Genomic DNA, 16,509 nt, shown 5'->3' with positions numbered 1-16,509 from the left:
GAGGGAGATATTTTAGATTTAATTCTTAGTGGAATGCAGGATTTGGTGAGAGGCAACGGTGGTGGGGCCACTTGGCAATAGTGATCATAACATCAAATGGGAAGCTTTGGTAAAATGAGGAAAATAGAAAAAACTGAAAGGTGCAGCTGCAAAGGTTAAAAATATACAACAGGCGTGGACATTGTTTAAAAATACAATTTAATTCTTTTCTATACCATATTAGTGGTTGTGTCATACCAGTTTACATCCAAACTGAAGGTAGAAAGTACAAACAGGGACAGGGGATGGGACTAAAAGGGAACAGTAGAGAAGAGTAGCTGGAAACTGGCAAACAAGAGGTCAGAGTAAAGAGAACATTTTAAACAATGTAGCATAATTAAACAAATAAGTTCAAGTAACGTACTGATGCAGCAGGGGGTTGAGGCGCAGGGGATCTAATCTGGGTAAGCCTGTTTGAAAAGCCAGGTCTTTAACTTATTTTTGAATTCGATGGTGCAAGGCTCAAGTCGGAGGTTTGTGGGTAGTGAGGTCCAGCGGGTGGGACTGGCAATGAGAAGGCTCGGTCCCTCATGGAGGTGAGGTGTGCCTTCTTGAGGGATGGGATATGGAGAGTTCCGATTTTATTTGCTCTGGTGGAGCGGTCAGAGTGTGAGACGGAACGGCTCATCAAGCCAGTTGGAGTTATGTCTATAGATGATTTGTGAATAATAGTAAGGGTTTTATAGAGGATACGCGAGAGGATCGGGAGCTAATGCAAGTCTTTAAGGATAGGGGTAATGTGGTCATATTATAGTTTCCCAGATCACCCCTGGAGCCTTTTTAAATATTGGTGTCACATTGTCCACCCTCCAGTCTTCAGGTTCAATGGATAATTTTAATGATAGACGCGCAATCCAGATGTATTCCACACATTAAGAAAGGTGGAAAGAAGGAAAAAACGATAACCGGCATGGTTAAAAGGTGAGGTGGAAGAGGCTATTTTAGCTAAAAAAAATCCTTCAAAAATTGGAAGAAGGATCCATCTGAAGAAAATAGGAAAAAGCATAAGCATTTTCAAGTTAAGTGTAAAACACCGTAGACACAAAAACTCATAATAAAAACTTTTTAAAAATATATCCAAATCAAGAAAACTGAAGGAGTTGTTGGACTGTTAGATGACAGAGGGGTTAAAAGGGCTTTAAGGGAAGACAAGGTCATTGCAGAAAGACTAAATGAATTCTTTGCTTCTGTGTTTACTAATGAGGATGTTGGGGAGATACCGGTTCCAGAGATGGTTTTCAAGGGTGATGAGTCAGACGAACTGAACACAATCACTGTGAACCTGGAAGATGTAGTAGGCCAGACTGACAAACTAAAGAGTAGCAAATAACCTGGACTGGATGATATGCATCCTAGGGTTCTGAAGAAACTAAAAAATGAAATTTCAGATCTATTAGTTAAAATTTGTAACCTATCATTAAAATCATCCATTGTACCTGAAGACTGGAGGGTGGACAATGTGACACCAATATTTAAAAAGGCTCCAGGGATGATCTGGGAAACTATAGACCAGTGAGCCTAACTTCAGTGCTGGGAAAAATAGTGGAAACTATTCTAAAGATCAAAATCACAGAGCATATAGAAAGACATAGTTCAATGGAACACAGTCAACATGGATTTACCCAAGGGAAGTCTTGCCTCACAAATCCATCATTTTTTTTTTGAAGGAGTTAAACATGTGGAAAAAGGTGAACCGGTAGATGTAGAGTATTTGGATTTTCAGAAGGCTTTTGACAAAGTCCCTCATGAGAGGCTTCTAAGAAAACTAAAAAATCATGGGATAGGAGGCAATGTCCTTTCGTCGATTACAAACTGGCTAAAAGACAGGAAACAGTAGGATTAAATGGACAATTTTCTCAGCGGAGGAGGGTGGGCAGTGGAGTGGCTTAGGGATATGTACTTGGACTGGTACTTAATATATTTATAAATGATCTGGAAAGGAATACAAATGAGTATATCAAATTTGCAGATACAAAATTATTCAGAGTAGTTAAAACACAAGCGGATTGTGATACATTGCAGGAGGATCTTGCGAGACTGGAAGATTGGGCATCCAAATGGCAGATGAAATTTAATGTGGACAAGTGCAAGGTGTTGCATATAGGGAAAACTAACCCTTGCTGTAGTTACACGATATTAGGTTTCATATTAGGAGTTACCACTCAGGAAAAAGATCTAGGCATCATAGTGGATAATACTTTAAAATTGTCGGCTCAGTGTGCTGCAGCAGTCAAAAAAGCAAAACAAACAATGTTAGGAATTATTAAGAAGGGAATGGTTAACTAAACAGAAAATGTCAATGCCTCTGTATGGTGAGACCATACCTTGAATACTGTGTACAATTCTGGTCACCACATCTCAAAAAAAAAAAAAAAAAAAAGATAGTTGTGATGGAAAGCGTACAGCAAAGGGCTACCAAAATGATAAGGGAAATGGTACAGCTCCCCTATGAGGAAAGGCTGAAGAGCTTAGGGTTGTTCAGCTTGGAGAAGAGATGGCTGAGGGGGGATATGATAGAGGTCTTTAAGATCATGAGAGGTCTGGAATGAGTAGATGTGACTCGGTTATTTACACTTTCGAATAATAGAAGGACTAGGGGGCATTCCATGAAGTTAGCAAGTAGCACATTTAAGACTAATCGGAGAAAATTCTCTCACTCAACACACAATAAAGCGCTGGAATTTGTTGTCAGAGGATGTGGTTAGTGCAGTTAGTGTAGCTGGGTTCAAAAAAGGTTTGGATAAGTTCTTGGAGGAGAAGTCCATTAACGGCTATTAATCAAGTTTACTTAGGGAATGGCCTCTGCTATTACTGGCATCAGTAGCATGGGATCTTCTTGGTGTTTGGGTTCTTGCCAGGTCCTTGTGGCCTGGTTTGGCCTCTGTTGGAAACAGGATGCTGGGCTTGATAGACCCTTGGTATGACCCAGCATGGAAATTTCTTATGTTGCTTTCCAGTTGGGTGCCAAGGTCCAAAGTGAAGTAGAAGGACATTTCAGTAAATCTTTGCAGACATTAAAGAGTCAAATTTTTGTATTATGCTTAGTTTCCCTCCCACCTGAAAAATATGGTACTCTGTACTGAAGACAGACTTTGCAGATGAAGCAAACATCAACTATAGCAGCGGCTGGGCAGAGAACAAAAACCGCTATACTGAAAAGCAACAGATGGAATGAGGTACCAAGAGGTGAGCACTTACCGCTACCTGTGCCGAATCCATGAACCTCAACCCAAAGTAATCCTTCTCTATGATGTCCAGGTGGTACATGATCTGATCAAACAGCTCCTGGCCTTTTGCTTTTTTCTGAAGAGAGAAAAAATTGTTATTTACCTCTTCAGCTACGCAGTGAATGCTATCACCATAATTAGCTTTTTTTTTTAGGTTCAAGGGCTGGACAATTCTGACCTTTATCGATCCTTTAAATCAAAACTTATTTTCCAAGTAAAATGTCTGCCACAAAATGTGACCATCTCATGCCCTTGTCAAGAGGTTGGGTTCTGTTATTAAAAAAAAAAAAAAAAAAGATGTGAAGGCAATGGAGGGTGGAATGGATGAAATAATAGACAGTAGTCCCAATTTGACAACTTTTCTAGAGACCTCTGGGGATATTAGAACAAGAGCCACCTTGATGGTGACTTTTGGGTTAGAAATAGAAAATAATCTTGTTTTACAGAAGTACTTCAAAAATAAAAAGTTCTTATTCTGTGGTAAAATAGTCCAAGTATTCCCGGATGTCTCTAGAAACTCCCAGGTGAGAAGGAAGCAATTCCTTTTATTAAGGGGAAGAGTTGTGGCCCCAAGGGCCACATTCTTCCTCAAATTTCCATGTGTCTTATTACTTACCAAAAGAATAAGTTTGGTTTTCTTCAACCTGATCACTTGGAAGTATTTCTTACAGATAAAGGGGGATGATGGGTTCATAACTAGCCTATGAGATGGATAATTAAACTGGTCATTAGTAATATTATCTCCATAGGTCTATATGGATTGACAATTTAACTTGTTTTCTTAATATTGGCTTCCCAGATAATGTGGACTTAATAGTTGGAATTACTATGTCTAAAGTTTTGTTAGATTTTCTTTGAATTTGACATGTATTCCAAAATTACTTGATTTCTTTCATTGTAAATATAATAGAAATTTAATAAACTATAAATAATAAAAAAAGAGGTTGGGTTCTGTGTAACCTATGGAGTTAATTCTTGGAATTTTCATTTAAAAAAGGGAGCATAACATTACTCCAACATGGTTTTCTATTACATGTTCAGAGCATGATACATTATGTATGTGTCAAAATTAGGTACCCGCCTGATGCAATCCAATCAAACTCACTAGTTACTATTCTATGCTGGATCACAAGAAATCTACCGAGCTCGCCCTCAGATTGGTAGACTGAAATCTGTTAGAGGATGCTCATTTTTGCAAAACAGCAGTGTTGACAACTGAACCTGCCATGCCCAAATCATACAATTTCTAAGTGGTCACAAGAGCTTAGTGTTTTGTTTTTATTTTTAAGAAAGGATGCCTCAGTGATTTAAAGCCCTGAAGTGACTATTTCAATCCAACTTAAAAGTCCCTTCTTACAGGAAAGACCAGTTAGGGAAAAGAGTGACTTTTTGGAGGGGTGGGGTGGTAAAACTAGTGTTCTGTCTTCGGCTTCTGCCATCAAGTTTGTTCACAGTCTGCCAGCAGACAGAACCTGATGGACAGGGTCAGCACCATTACTCTATGGTTTGATTTTTTAATCGCACTCCCAGTATTCTGACAGCACAGGACAGGGAGAATGCCAATGGGTTTGATGGCAGCTGCCACAGATTAACAGATTCATTCATCCCTTATACTTCATTGGCAATATCGCATCCTGTTCACAAACCACTAAATCACAGCACCAAGTCCTTCCATGTATCCTCCCACCCATACTAAAAGGTGGAACTACTAGTTTCACTATTAACATTACACAGGCATCAATAGTGAACATTTAGGGATAGGGGTGTAGACCATGTTTAACACCCAAGGGAACATAAATGCCATGCTGGATCAGACCAAGGTCTGAAAGGCCTAATGCAACCCAAAAGAGCTTTACCAGATATCCATGAGACAGCAAGACACTGCCAGCCACTGCAGCAAGGGCCACCAAGACTGGCAAAGGTAGCAGGGGATTATATTAATCTTTACTAGAACCCCTCACCCCCTCCATCCATTCTCTAACTCTGCAAATTTGTGGTAACAAATGTCCAGGTTAACAGCGAAAGAAGAGACAGGACGACAGCATCAACGTGGAAGAAGAATTTGGACCACATATGCAAGGTTTACTCCTGCTGCAGCATAACACAAAGCTAACGGTGGGGCTGAGGGGTGAAGTAGCAGGCAAGCAGATGGTAACTGCACCATGAAACACACTAAAACCCTTTCAGAGAGGCCTGAACCTCAGGCTAATCAGTAGTGTACATGAAATGGCTTTCCAACTGTTTCTAGTTTAGGATTTTATAGTCTTACCTGCCCTGTAGTAGGGAACGACAAATGTCAGACAGCATCACTAAACAATTTGACTCCCTTCATGCCAAGACAGTCCTTAAAACTTAATATAAAGCCTCGAAAAAGTAGGACACACACACTAATCTGAATACAGTGTTGCTGTTTCTCAGTAAGTGCCCCAGTACTAGGACTTTATGGAAGAATCCTGTACCAGATCCCCCTGTTTGACTGGGCCAAGGAAGTCTGGGTATGTCACATATAGGGTTGCCAACTGGCTTCAGATTTTCAGGACAGGTTAATCCAGCCCTGGTTTTACCACAATGCATGCTGGACTTCTGATTTCCCTATTGCATCCCCTAAGAAAAGGGAGACTAAGTACTTGCATGCAGGGGAGTAAAACGAGGACTTATCAACCTGTCCTGAAAATCTGGAGCCAGTTGGCAATCCCACTCATATAAGAAATGCATCCAAGTCCCAAAAGGAAGGGAAGAATCAATTTATTTCGGTATGCTCAGCTTTAGGGCACCACACATGAAATACAGCAAACTAGTTTACTTTGTTATTGCATTTTACCCTTATTCCTGCAAGATCTGATCTCATATTGCTCCTGTATGTTACAACTCTTCTTATATACTTGTCATTTTATAGTTTGTACTCCCTGCACAATGTAACTTGTTTGTTTTAGTCTCTAATGTATACCACTACCATTTGTAGATCTATTTTGCAACACCCTCTAAACTCATCTACTGGAAGAGCACACGCTAAATAAGCAATGATAAATGATGACTCCTGTCCCAAAGAGCTTAAAAGTAGCTTGTTCAAGCTCTGAAAACGTGAAAGCAGTGTTACATGGACTCTGGTTTCCCAGCTGCTAATATTTTACTTTAAGGTTTTTTTTATACCGGCATTCATGAAGCGTTCACATCATGTCGGTTTACATAAAAACAGGGGTGCAATGAATACAACAATGAACATAAATAAATGTGATGAAGAGATGCAGTTACAATTACTTCAACCACTAGGCTACACCCTCAAAAAAAAAAATTAAAAAGTTGTACTGGGAGGAGAAGGGCTTGGGACCGTATCTCAAAAGGGACTGAGACAGGATGGAGGCAGTCCAGAGAAGGGTGACAAAAATGGTGGGGTCTCCATCAAATGACTTATGAGGAGAGGTTAAAGGACCTAAATATGTATACCCTGGAGGAGAGGAGGTGTAGGGGAGATATGATATAAACCTTCAGATATTTGTAAGGTTTTAATGATGCACAATCAAACCTTCTCCACCGGAAAGAAATCAGTAGAACTGGGGGCGGGGGTGTCACATAATGAAACTCCAGGGAGGAAGACTCAGAACCAACGTCAGGAAATATTTCTTCACGGAGAGGGTGGTGGATGCCTGGAACGCCCTTCTGGAGGCGGTGAAGTCAAAAACGGTGAAAGATTTCAAAGGGGCATGGGATATACACCATGGATCCTTGAAAGGCTAGAGGATGGAAATGGGAAAAAAGTGCATATGGGGGGGGGGGGGTTCATGCCCAACTCCAATATATTAGCCAGCTTTACAGAGCTACAAAATTGGTTTCAAATACCGCGTAAGGATTTTTATGCGTACCTACAGGTTCGCCATTACATCTGCACACTACTAGCGGAAAACCCGAACTTGGGAGACAAGTATGACGGCCATTGTATATCATTATATGTACCCTAGTATTAAGTTTGTCTATCTTCGTGCCTTTTACTATCCCTCCCGTGCGCCTCTTCTCTCGCACCCCCAGTTTTAAGATCCCTGTTTTATGTAACTGATTTCTTCCCACTCTCTTTTTCCCTAGTTAATTGTGAACCGGCATGATATCTCTGATGGTCTGTATATAAAAACCTCAAATAAAGTAAAATCACCTCATTTTTTTCATTTTATCAAATCCCAAAAACCTCATGTGCCTCCTTTGCTAAACACCTTGGTGAGTTAGCGTCACCTTCATACTTGCCCGAGGGACACCAATTACTCTTTCGATCTCGGAACTACAACAGTACTTTTCATGAATACAGACAATATCAGAGAACATGTTACTAAGGGAATTGTAATATAAATTTATATGGCAACTTTATATCCCGCAAGCCACAGCATACCAATGTAAAGCATACCCTTCACCAATCTGTGATAAATGTAAACTATTAATGATTATTTTCACAGTTTTTGGGACTGTCCTTATATTCAAGTGTTTTGGAAGGCAGTGCGTCAAATCTTCCCGGTTAAAAGTACCCTCCCTTTGGACCAGAGACTGTGGCTATTTGGACCACAACGAAACCTGCTCCTAACTGTACTAAGAAGCTAGAATTATTAATGGACAGGGTGCAGTTGACAGCCAAACAATCTATCCTTGCCTGCTGGATAGGAACGAATCCACCCTCTCATATTGTTTGGGAATATAAAATGATCAAACAGTTATCTATGGAATTTCTATCGGCAACACAGGCCACTGCTAAACACAGAGAGGAGACCCGAAGAACATGGCATCCTTTTGTAGCCCTTATGCCCACCACTTCCATAAAGAATCTTCCTCAGCTCTAACAGAGGATTTTAAAAATACATCCTTGTCCTAACATTAAATGGACTTCTCTAAGTACCCACCATAGGCCTGTCCCAGGCAAAGCCCGCTTTGGGGCTCACTAGGCTTAGAGTGAGGCAATATCCTTGTCTCCCATTCACCTCCTAAGCCTTGGGAGCTTGACTATTTGGACAAGTCTGGTAACCATATGGGTGTGGTCAAAATAGAAATCCATCGTAGCTGCGTTCTAAGTTCAAATGACGACCCAACTTTGGAGTAACAATAGGCGAGTACAGTAGGTAGGGGGGGGAGGGAAGAGAAACTGGAAGGGATTGAGTCTTATTACGTCCTACTATTCCTAGGTAGCCAGATTGCTTATTCTATACTACTCCGTCCTTTCAGGTTCACAGTTTTATGTGGCTTGTTCCTACAGGTTAATGCTAGTTTTGTAAGTTGTGTTAAAAAGTGGTCTAATAGCAATATGAAACCAGACTAATGTTTCCACTGTTTCGGCTTCTCTGTTAGATCGCTAACTTTTGTTGACAGCTGTTTGCCTGTTAAGCAAAATTGCTTACCTTGTAATAGGTGTTATCCCAGGATAGCAGGCTGTAGTCCTCACATATGGGTGACGTCACTGACGGAGCCCTATTGTGGGAAAAACTTCTGTCAAAGTTTCTAGAAACTTTTCACTGGCAGCCTGAGGCTACTGAGCATGCCCGGCATGCTATGATATTCTCTGCCACAGGGGACTCACTTCAGTTTCGTATTGTTATTGTTATTATTCCCTGTTCATTGTAAAACAAGACTTTGTCTATGTTATTTTGCTGGTTGTAATGTAAACCGAAGTGATAATTAATCTTGTTAATTGAACCTCGGTATATAAAAGTTATAAATAAATAAATAAATTGTAGCAATAAGCTTTAGCAAAAATAAAATAATAAAAGGTATGAGACCCAACTCCGCGGGGTGGCGGGTGGGTTTTGTGAGGACTACATCCTGTTATCCTGGGATAACACCTATTACAAGGTAAGCAATTTTGCTTTATCCCAGGACAAGCAGGATGCTAGTCCTCATATATGAGTGATTAGCAAGCTAGACGCGGAGTCATTTTGTAGTGAAGCAACGGTGAAGTATTGTTGTTGAAAATGAATCAGCCGTAGAACATAGCAGGTTGGATGTAGAAGGAGTTGGGATTAAACTGGAAAAGTTCTTTAAGACAGATTGTCTGTACGCTGAATCTTGTCCTTGTTTGTCCAGACAGTAATGAGCTGCAAAGGTGTGAAGAGAACTCCATGCTGCTGCTTTACATATGTCAAGGATTGGCACTGAACGATAGTGTACTACAGAGGTTGACATTGCTCTTACTGAATGTGCCTTTACTCGCCCTTGGAGAGGAAGGCCTGCTTTTCCATAGCAAACTGTATGCAATCTGCTAACCAGTTGGATAGAGTATGTTTATCCACTGCTTTACCTGGTTTGTTTGGGTCATAAGACAAAAAGTTGATTGTATTTCCTGTGGACTGCAGTGCGGTTTAAGTAGAAAGATAGTGCACGCTTACAGTCCAAGGTGTGTAAGGCTGCTTCTCCTTGGTGAGAATGAGGTCTTGTAAAGAATGTGGGTAAAACTATGGATTGGTTCAAGTGGAATTCCGTAACGACCTTGGGGAGGAGTTTTGGATGTGTATGGAGAACCACTGTCATGTAGGAACTTTGTATAGGGTTCGTACGTGACAAGTACTTGTAGCTCACTAACCCTTCTAGCTGATGTAATGACTATGAGGAAGATAGTCTTCCATGTGAGAAATTTAAGATCACAGGAATCTATGGGTTCTAAAGGAGAACGCATGAGTCTTGTTAAGACCAAATTTAGTTTCCATTCTGTGACTGGTGGCCGTATTGGTAGTTTAAGGTGAGTTAAACCTCTCATAAACCAGTTGACAAGAGGTTGTGTGGATATTGGTGCATCTCCCATCTTGTTATGGTAAGCTGAGATTGCACTTAAATGGACTCTTACAGATGAAGTCTGGAGACCAGACTCTGATAGATGGTATAAGTAGTCTAATAGAGAGGTTGTGGGGCAGGTGAAAGGGTCTATATTCTTTTGTCTGCACCACATAGTACATCTTTTCCATTTGAAAGAGTAATTCTTTCGTGTGGAAGGTTTACGTGAAGCTAGAAGCACTTGAGATACATTTGTTGAAAGATTAAGTGGTTGTAAAATCAAGCTTTCAACATCCAAGCTGTCAGGGATAGGGAGTGAAGGTTGGGATGGCGCAACCGACCCTGATCCTGAGTTATGAGAGAGGGAGCTACGCCTAGGCAAATGGGATCCCTGACTGAGAGGTCCAGAAGTGTGGAAAACCATACTTGTCGAGGCCAATATGGGGCTATGAGAATCATGGTCCCTTTGTCCTGTTGTAACTTCACAAGAGTCTTGGTTATGAGCGGTATCAGAGGATACGCGTATAGTAGGCCAGAATTCCAAGGGCGAGCGAAGGCGTCCTTGGTTGGCTGGTTCTGTCTGTGTAGAGAACAGAATTTGTCCACTTTGTGATTCAGATATGATGCAAAGAGGTCTACTGTTGGTTGTCCCCAATGTTGATTGGATCCTAGTCGCTACTGAGGGATCCAGGGACCACTCGTGTGGTTGGAATTGACGACTGAGTCGATCTGCCACTATATTGTGAATGCCTGCCAGATAAGTGGCCCGGAGAAACATTGAGTGGTTCAGAGCCCAGCCCCATATCTGTGCAGCTTCTTGACAAAGAACCTCCCTGTTTGTTGATGTACCACATGGCTACTGTGTTGTCCGTTTGGATGAGAACAGTCTTGTGTGAAAGGCAGTCCTTGAACGCATGGAGTGCATAGCGTATAGCTCGAAGTTCCAGAAAATTGATTTGAAAAGTAGCTTCGAGTTTTGTCCAAGTCCCTTGAGTTTGGAGATTGTCTATGTGAGCTCCCCAGCCCAAGGTGGATGCATCTGTAGTTAAAGTTATCTGTGGAGCTGGTTGTTGAAAGGGCAGGCCCTTTCGCAAATTGTCCGTGTTCGCCCACCAAAGTAGAGAGGAATGTAGCTGGTGGATTACTTGAATTGGAGAATGCAGTGGTTGAATGGCTTGGATCCATAGTGATCTTAAAGTCCATTGAGTTACCCTCATGGCTAGTCTTGCCATAGGAGTGACATGAACTGTGGAGGCCATGTGGCCTAGTAAGGTTAGAAACTGATGAGCTGTCGCTTGTTTCTTTGAGAACATGGATGTTGCCCAGGAGAGAAAGTGTGTTCGCACGATCTTGTGGTAAAAAGGATCTTGACAGGGTAGTGTCCAAGTCTGCACCTATGAATTGTAGTAGGGGAGACTGTGTAAGGTGGGATTTTTGATAGTTGATGAGAAAACCCATGGAGTAGAAGAGAGCAATCGTTCGATTTAGAGAAGTGAGAGCTCCTTGTTGAGTTTGACTTCTGATGAGCCAATCGTCTAGATATGGAAAGACATGGACACTTTGTTTGTGCAAATGTCCTGCTATCACTGCCAGACATTTTGTGAATACTCTGGGAGCAGAGGCAAGTCCGAATGGCAGAACTCTGTACTGTAGGTGTTGATGGCCTACCATGAAGCCTCGTTACTTGCGGTGAGGAGGGAATATTGGAATACGAGCATAAGCATCTTGAAGATCCAGAGAACAAAGCCAATCTCCTTTTTGGAGAAGTGGAAGCATGGTGCCTAGAGAAACCATCCTGAACTTTTTTTTTTAGGAATTTGTTGAGATTTCTGAGGTCTAGGATGGGACGGAGGCCTCCGGTTTTCTTTGGAATGAGGAAATAATGGGAGTAGAATCCTCTGCCCTGCTGAAGCCGGGGCACCAATTCTATGGACCTGGCTTTCAGAAGAGTGGATAATTCTGTTTGTAGGTGAAGCAAATGATCTTTGCTGAGATGAGAATAACATGGTGGAAAATCCTGAGGAATGGTTGTGAAATTGAGTTGATATCCTCGGTGTATAATTGAGAGGACCCATTGGTCCGATGTTATTGAGGTCCAAGTGTTGTAAAAATTGGACAGTCTTCCTCCCATGGGCAGTGTTGGCAGAGGATTGGAGTAGAAGCCTTGTTCTCTGGATAGGATCTCAAAATCCAGTTGCAGGACCAGGCTGTGAAGCTGATGGAGGCTTAGGTGTTCTTTGCTGCCTCTGCTGTGGTCGTTGGGACTGTTGAGGCCTTGGCCTAGATGAGGGAGGATAATACCTCTTTTGCCTATAAAAAGGTCGCCTGGTGTCCCCTCTTGGGGGTCTGCAAGTAGCATGGTTATCATGCGGAAGAGAGGATAATTGCCGCAGAGTTTCAGTATGTTCACGTAGTTGTGATACTGCGTCTTGAACTTTAGTGCCAAACAAATTATCCCCTAGGCAAGGAAGGTCGACGAGCTTATCTTGTACCTCTGGTCTTAAGTCAGAGGCTTTTAGCCAAGCCCATCTTCTGGCACTAACACCAGAAGCAGCAATTCTGGAAGCCGTCTCATATGCATCGTAGGTGGCTCGCATCTCATGTTTTCCAGTATCTAAACCTTTGGTGATGATGGTTTGTGCTGCTTCTTGGCATTCTGCAGGCAGAGATGGTATAAACTCCTCTATTTGCTTCCAGAGATTTCTCTGGTGTTGGGTCATGTAAAGGTAGTATGCTGAAATCCTGGAGGCCAGCATCGCTCCTTGAAAGACTTTACGACCCAATTGATCCAGGAATCTATTGTCTTTTCCCAGAGGGATAGAAGAATGGGTCCTGGTTCATCTGGAACGCTTCTGCGCAGACTCTACGACCACCGAATAGTGGGGAAGTTGAGGTTTCTGATAACCCGGTGCCTGTTGCACTAGGTATGTAAAATCTATTCTTTTGTTCACTGCAGGAACAGTGCAGGGATGTTCCCAGATGCGTTGTTGCAGTTGCAAGAGCACCTCATGAATAGGAATTGCGAAATTATGTTTAGGAGGATCCACAAACTGGAGAATTTCTAGAGTTTGTTGTCTGTCATTGCTCTCTGCCTGCAGTTTGAATGGTATAGAATCTGCCATTTCTTGGACAAAGGCAGAAAAAGAAAAATCCTCTGGAGGAGATTGTTTTCTATAGCCTGAGGTGGCGACAGCTCAGACATGAATTCTTCTGATGAGATGTCTGATCACGTATCATATCCAGAAATTTGTTGAGGTGGTGTAGGCTTGGAAAGCTGTGTTACACCTGAGGGTCCAGGTAGAGGATCATCAGAGAAAATCTCTTTCCTTTTCTACCGGATGAGAAGGCAAGGAAGTCAAATCTTCGTACCTTTTAGTTAAGATACTATGAAGTGCTGATTGTGCACCTAAGGTGTCAGAAGATGCAGTTGAATGTTTTTGCATTGAGTGTTTCGATTTTATCGATGACTTCTGTCTCGATGTAGATGGCTCCTGAGAAGGATGTACAGTAGGTGCCGTCGTATAAACCGATTTCTGTTGCATAGAAGAAGGAATGGTCAAAGGCGATGTATGAAGAAAAGAGAACATCGATATTGGGACTTTGACCGAAGGCATCGGTGGAATAGAGGTTATTTGCATCGATGGAGCTTGAAGCATCGATGGAGGAACCGATGTCACTAGTTCCGATGACATCGGCGCCTGTGGCATCGAGGGAAGTATCAATGGTATGGATGTTAGTTGCATATCCATCGTCATCGGCAGGACTGCCGGCATCGACGCGGCCGTCGGCGATGACGCCGGTACTTGTGCCTGGAAGGCTTCCGTGACCATTTGCCTTATTAGACTGATTAAGTCTGGCATCGGTGGCGTCGATATCGATGGAGTAGGTAAGGGAATCGAAGGTATGGAGGTCAGCGGAGTATCGCATGGCTTGTGCCACTTTTTAGTCGGTTCCCCCGGGGCAGGGAGTGACGGAGATACAGAGGATCGATGCTGGTGTTTTTGCTTAGGCCTAAATTCCAACACTGACCTGGCCGATGAAGTTGATGGTACTGGTGACGGAGCATCGCCAGATTCCTCGATTCTTCATTTTTTTTAGTAGAAGTTTCTTAGTGACCCCTGTTGGTGAGAATTTCGAAGTAGACTGTGAAGGTACTGATTTAAGGAAAAGTTGAGACATTTTTTCCTGTCTCAGCTTTCTGCCCTTCGGGGTCATTTCTTTACATTTCTCAGATTAGGAGAAACACACAAAATCTCAACAGATTAAACATTCTAGATGTGGATCTGTTATAGACATGGTTCTGTTGCAAACTGGGCATTTTTTGAAGCCCGAAGCCATGTCTCTATCGACAGCCGTCGATGAAACTGTGAGAAGAGAAATCCTGAGAAAAGAAAATCCAAAATATTTTTTTGTCACCGTCCGGTAACAAATGAGATTTAGTGAGACTCCAAATGGGGAAATTAGAGAAAATGTTTGACTTTTTCAGTCAGAAGTAGTGAGAAAATCTCACAGGGCTCCTGTTTCTGCGATGCTGAGGGCAGCGTGGAAAAAAGAAGACTGAAGTGAGACCCCTGTGACAGAGAATATCAAGGCATGTCGGGCATGCTCAATAGCCTCAGGCTGCCAGTCAAAAGTTTCTAGAAACTTTGACAGAAGTTTTTCCCGCAATAGGGCTCCATCAGTGACGTCACCCATATGTGAGGACTAGCATCCTGCTTGTCCTGGGATAATAATTATTGAGCAATATAATCTATGCATTTTGTCTTTATGGTTTGTACTAAGGAAAAAAAAAATAACAATGAAGAAAACAAAAAAAGTGCATGGGAGGTAACTTCCTAGTGTGGTGGTTACTACCCTTAACCAATAAGCCTTCATACATACTGTTGATGCAACTGTTATAGCTCTCTGCTTTTACAGCAGGAGGGAAGGGGGAATTAGATTCAGGCAACAACCAAGGACACTGGATTTTACGGTCTGGGAAAACAAATAAGCATGGGGGTAACTTGCTGATGTGGCTGTTACTACCCTTAACATGCCTGATACTTTGGATGCAACTCCAACATTGCTCTCTGCTTCAATAGCAAGAGGTATCAGGGAATTGGACTCAAGACAGCAACCAAGAGCCCTGAATGACAGTTAGGAAACTAAGCAAGGGGGTGACTTGTATGGCACAGCAGATGCTACCATAAGCTTGCAGGGCAGACTGGATGGACCATTTGGTCCTTTTCTGTCATTTTCTATATTGTGAGGTCTGTGTCTTAAGAATTCCTGTGCATTAGTTTTCAAAGAGCAGCTCATGAGGAAATTTAAGAAAAAGGTAAACTACATCTATGAACAATTACTCCCAGAGACAAAATCCATCTTAAATCTATTATCGCAGCTGAAAGATTTTGAATTCCTACAAGACAAAAAAAAAGAGAAATAAAACTGGTTTAACATTTTTGGAGAATACCCTCTGCCTTCAAGGACAAAACTAAAGCCCTCCCTCCCAACTGCAGCCATAGCAGCAGTCTCAGACTTGCAGGAAACAAAATGGCACAAAGCCCGCACTCCCTCCCTTTCCCCACCATCCACAATCACAGGACAGGGCAAATGTTCTTCAGGTTTCCACATTTACTCATTTCTTGCTACCCTGTCCACTCAAATGAATTCAGTTTCCCGACCTCCTCAAAAGACTAAGCAACATTCTGCCAAACCCACAGAGAAAAAGTCATGTGCAGGAAGCAACACAGATTTGAGGCTTTAAACAAAAAATGAGAGAAATTTGAATCGTGGCATCAGCATCCACATTTTCACTTTATTTAATGCTGCATATAGTGTATAAGGCATCATACAATATCACAAGACAGTGAGAAGTCAAGACAAACCTTTCCATAATCATTTCCCTGTCCCAAAGAGCTTACAACTTAAAGTACTAAAGTATCTTCAGTTGGCCTGTGAGAGGGAGAACCATCCTCTTTAGGATAAGCAAACTTTTTTAAATTTTTTATTTATAAAATTTTTCCATATACATTAAGAAAACACACACTTGAATTACAAACAGAGACAGATGAGAAAATACATTCTTCCTAAAAACAAAAATTAGAAAAAGGAAGAATTGTAATACTAAATGTCTCATAATTTATTTATTTATTTATTTATTTAATTTCTTTTACTATACCGATGCTCAAGACTAGGTCTTATCGTACCGGTTTACAATGTAACTGAGGGGAAACCAATTAACATCAAGGTAGAAAGTAAAGTTACATTAAACAGGGAGCGTAAAACCTGGGCAATGGAAGACAGTACAGAATTTAAACTAAGAAACAATTAGAGAGAGATAAATATATATATATAATCAACAAAAACTATAAGATACGTAAACATAGATTTATCCTAGGCAGTTATTAGCATGGTATGTCCAGTGGGAGAAGGAAAGGGTGAGGTTGGGTGGGGGGAAGGGGAGAGGGAAAAGAGGGGGGGGGGGTAGGGATTAAGGAGGGGTGGGAGAATGAGAGACAGTGATGGT

The 16,509-nt window shown here is 41.8% G+C and overlaps 1 protein-coding gene across 4 annotated transcripts in view; it reads right to left on the bottom strand.

Annotated features, from left to right (window-relative positions):
- EPB41L5 (erythrocyte membrane protein band 4.1 like 5) overlaps window positions 1-16,509 on the bottom strand; it is a 327,612-nt gene that overhangs the window by 279,522 nt on the left and 31,581 nt on the right. For all 4 annotated transcript variants that reach the window (XM_029605154.1, XM_029605157.1, XM_029605155.1 and 1 more), the window contains one exon: window positions 3,238-3,342. In XM_029605154.1, coding sequence (XP_029461014.1) covers window positions 3,238-3,342 — 105 coding nt within the window. The remainder of the gene's footprint in view (window positions 1-3,237; window positions 3,343-16,509) is intronic.

This window comes from Rhinatrema bivittatum, chromosome 6 (genome assembly GCF_901001135.1).
Source record: "Rhinatrema bivittatum chromosome 6, aRhiBiv1.1, whole genome shotgun sequence".
Classification (NCBI taxonomy): Eukaryota; Metazoa; Chordata; class Amphibia; order Gymnophiona; family Rhinatrematidae; genus Rhinatrema; species Rhinatrema bivittatum.
Note: the sequence above shows the minus strand (reverse complement) of the source record. Positions and strands in the feature narration are given on the sequence as shown.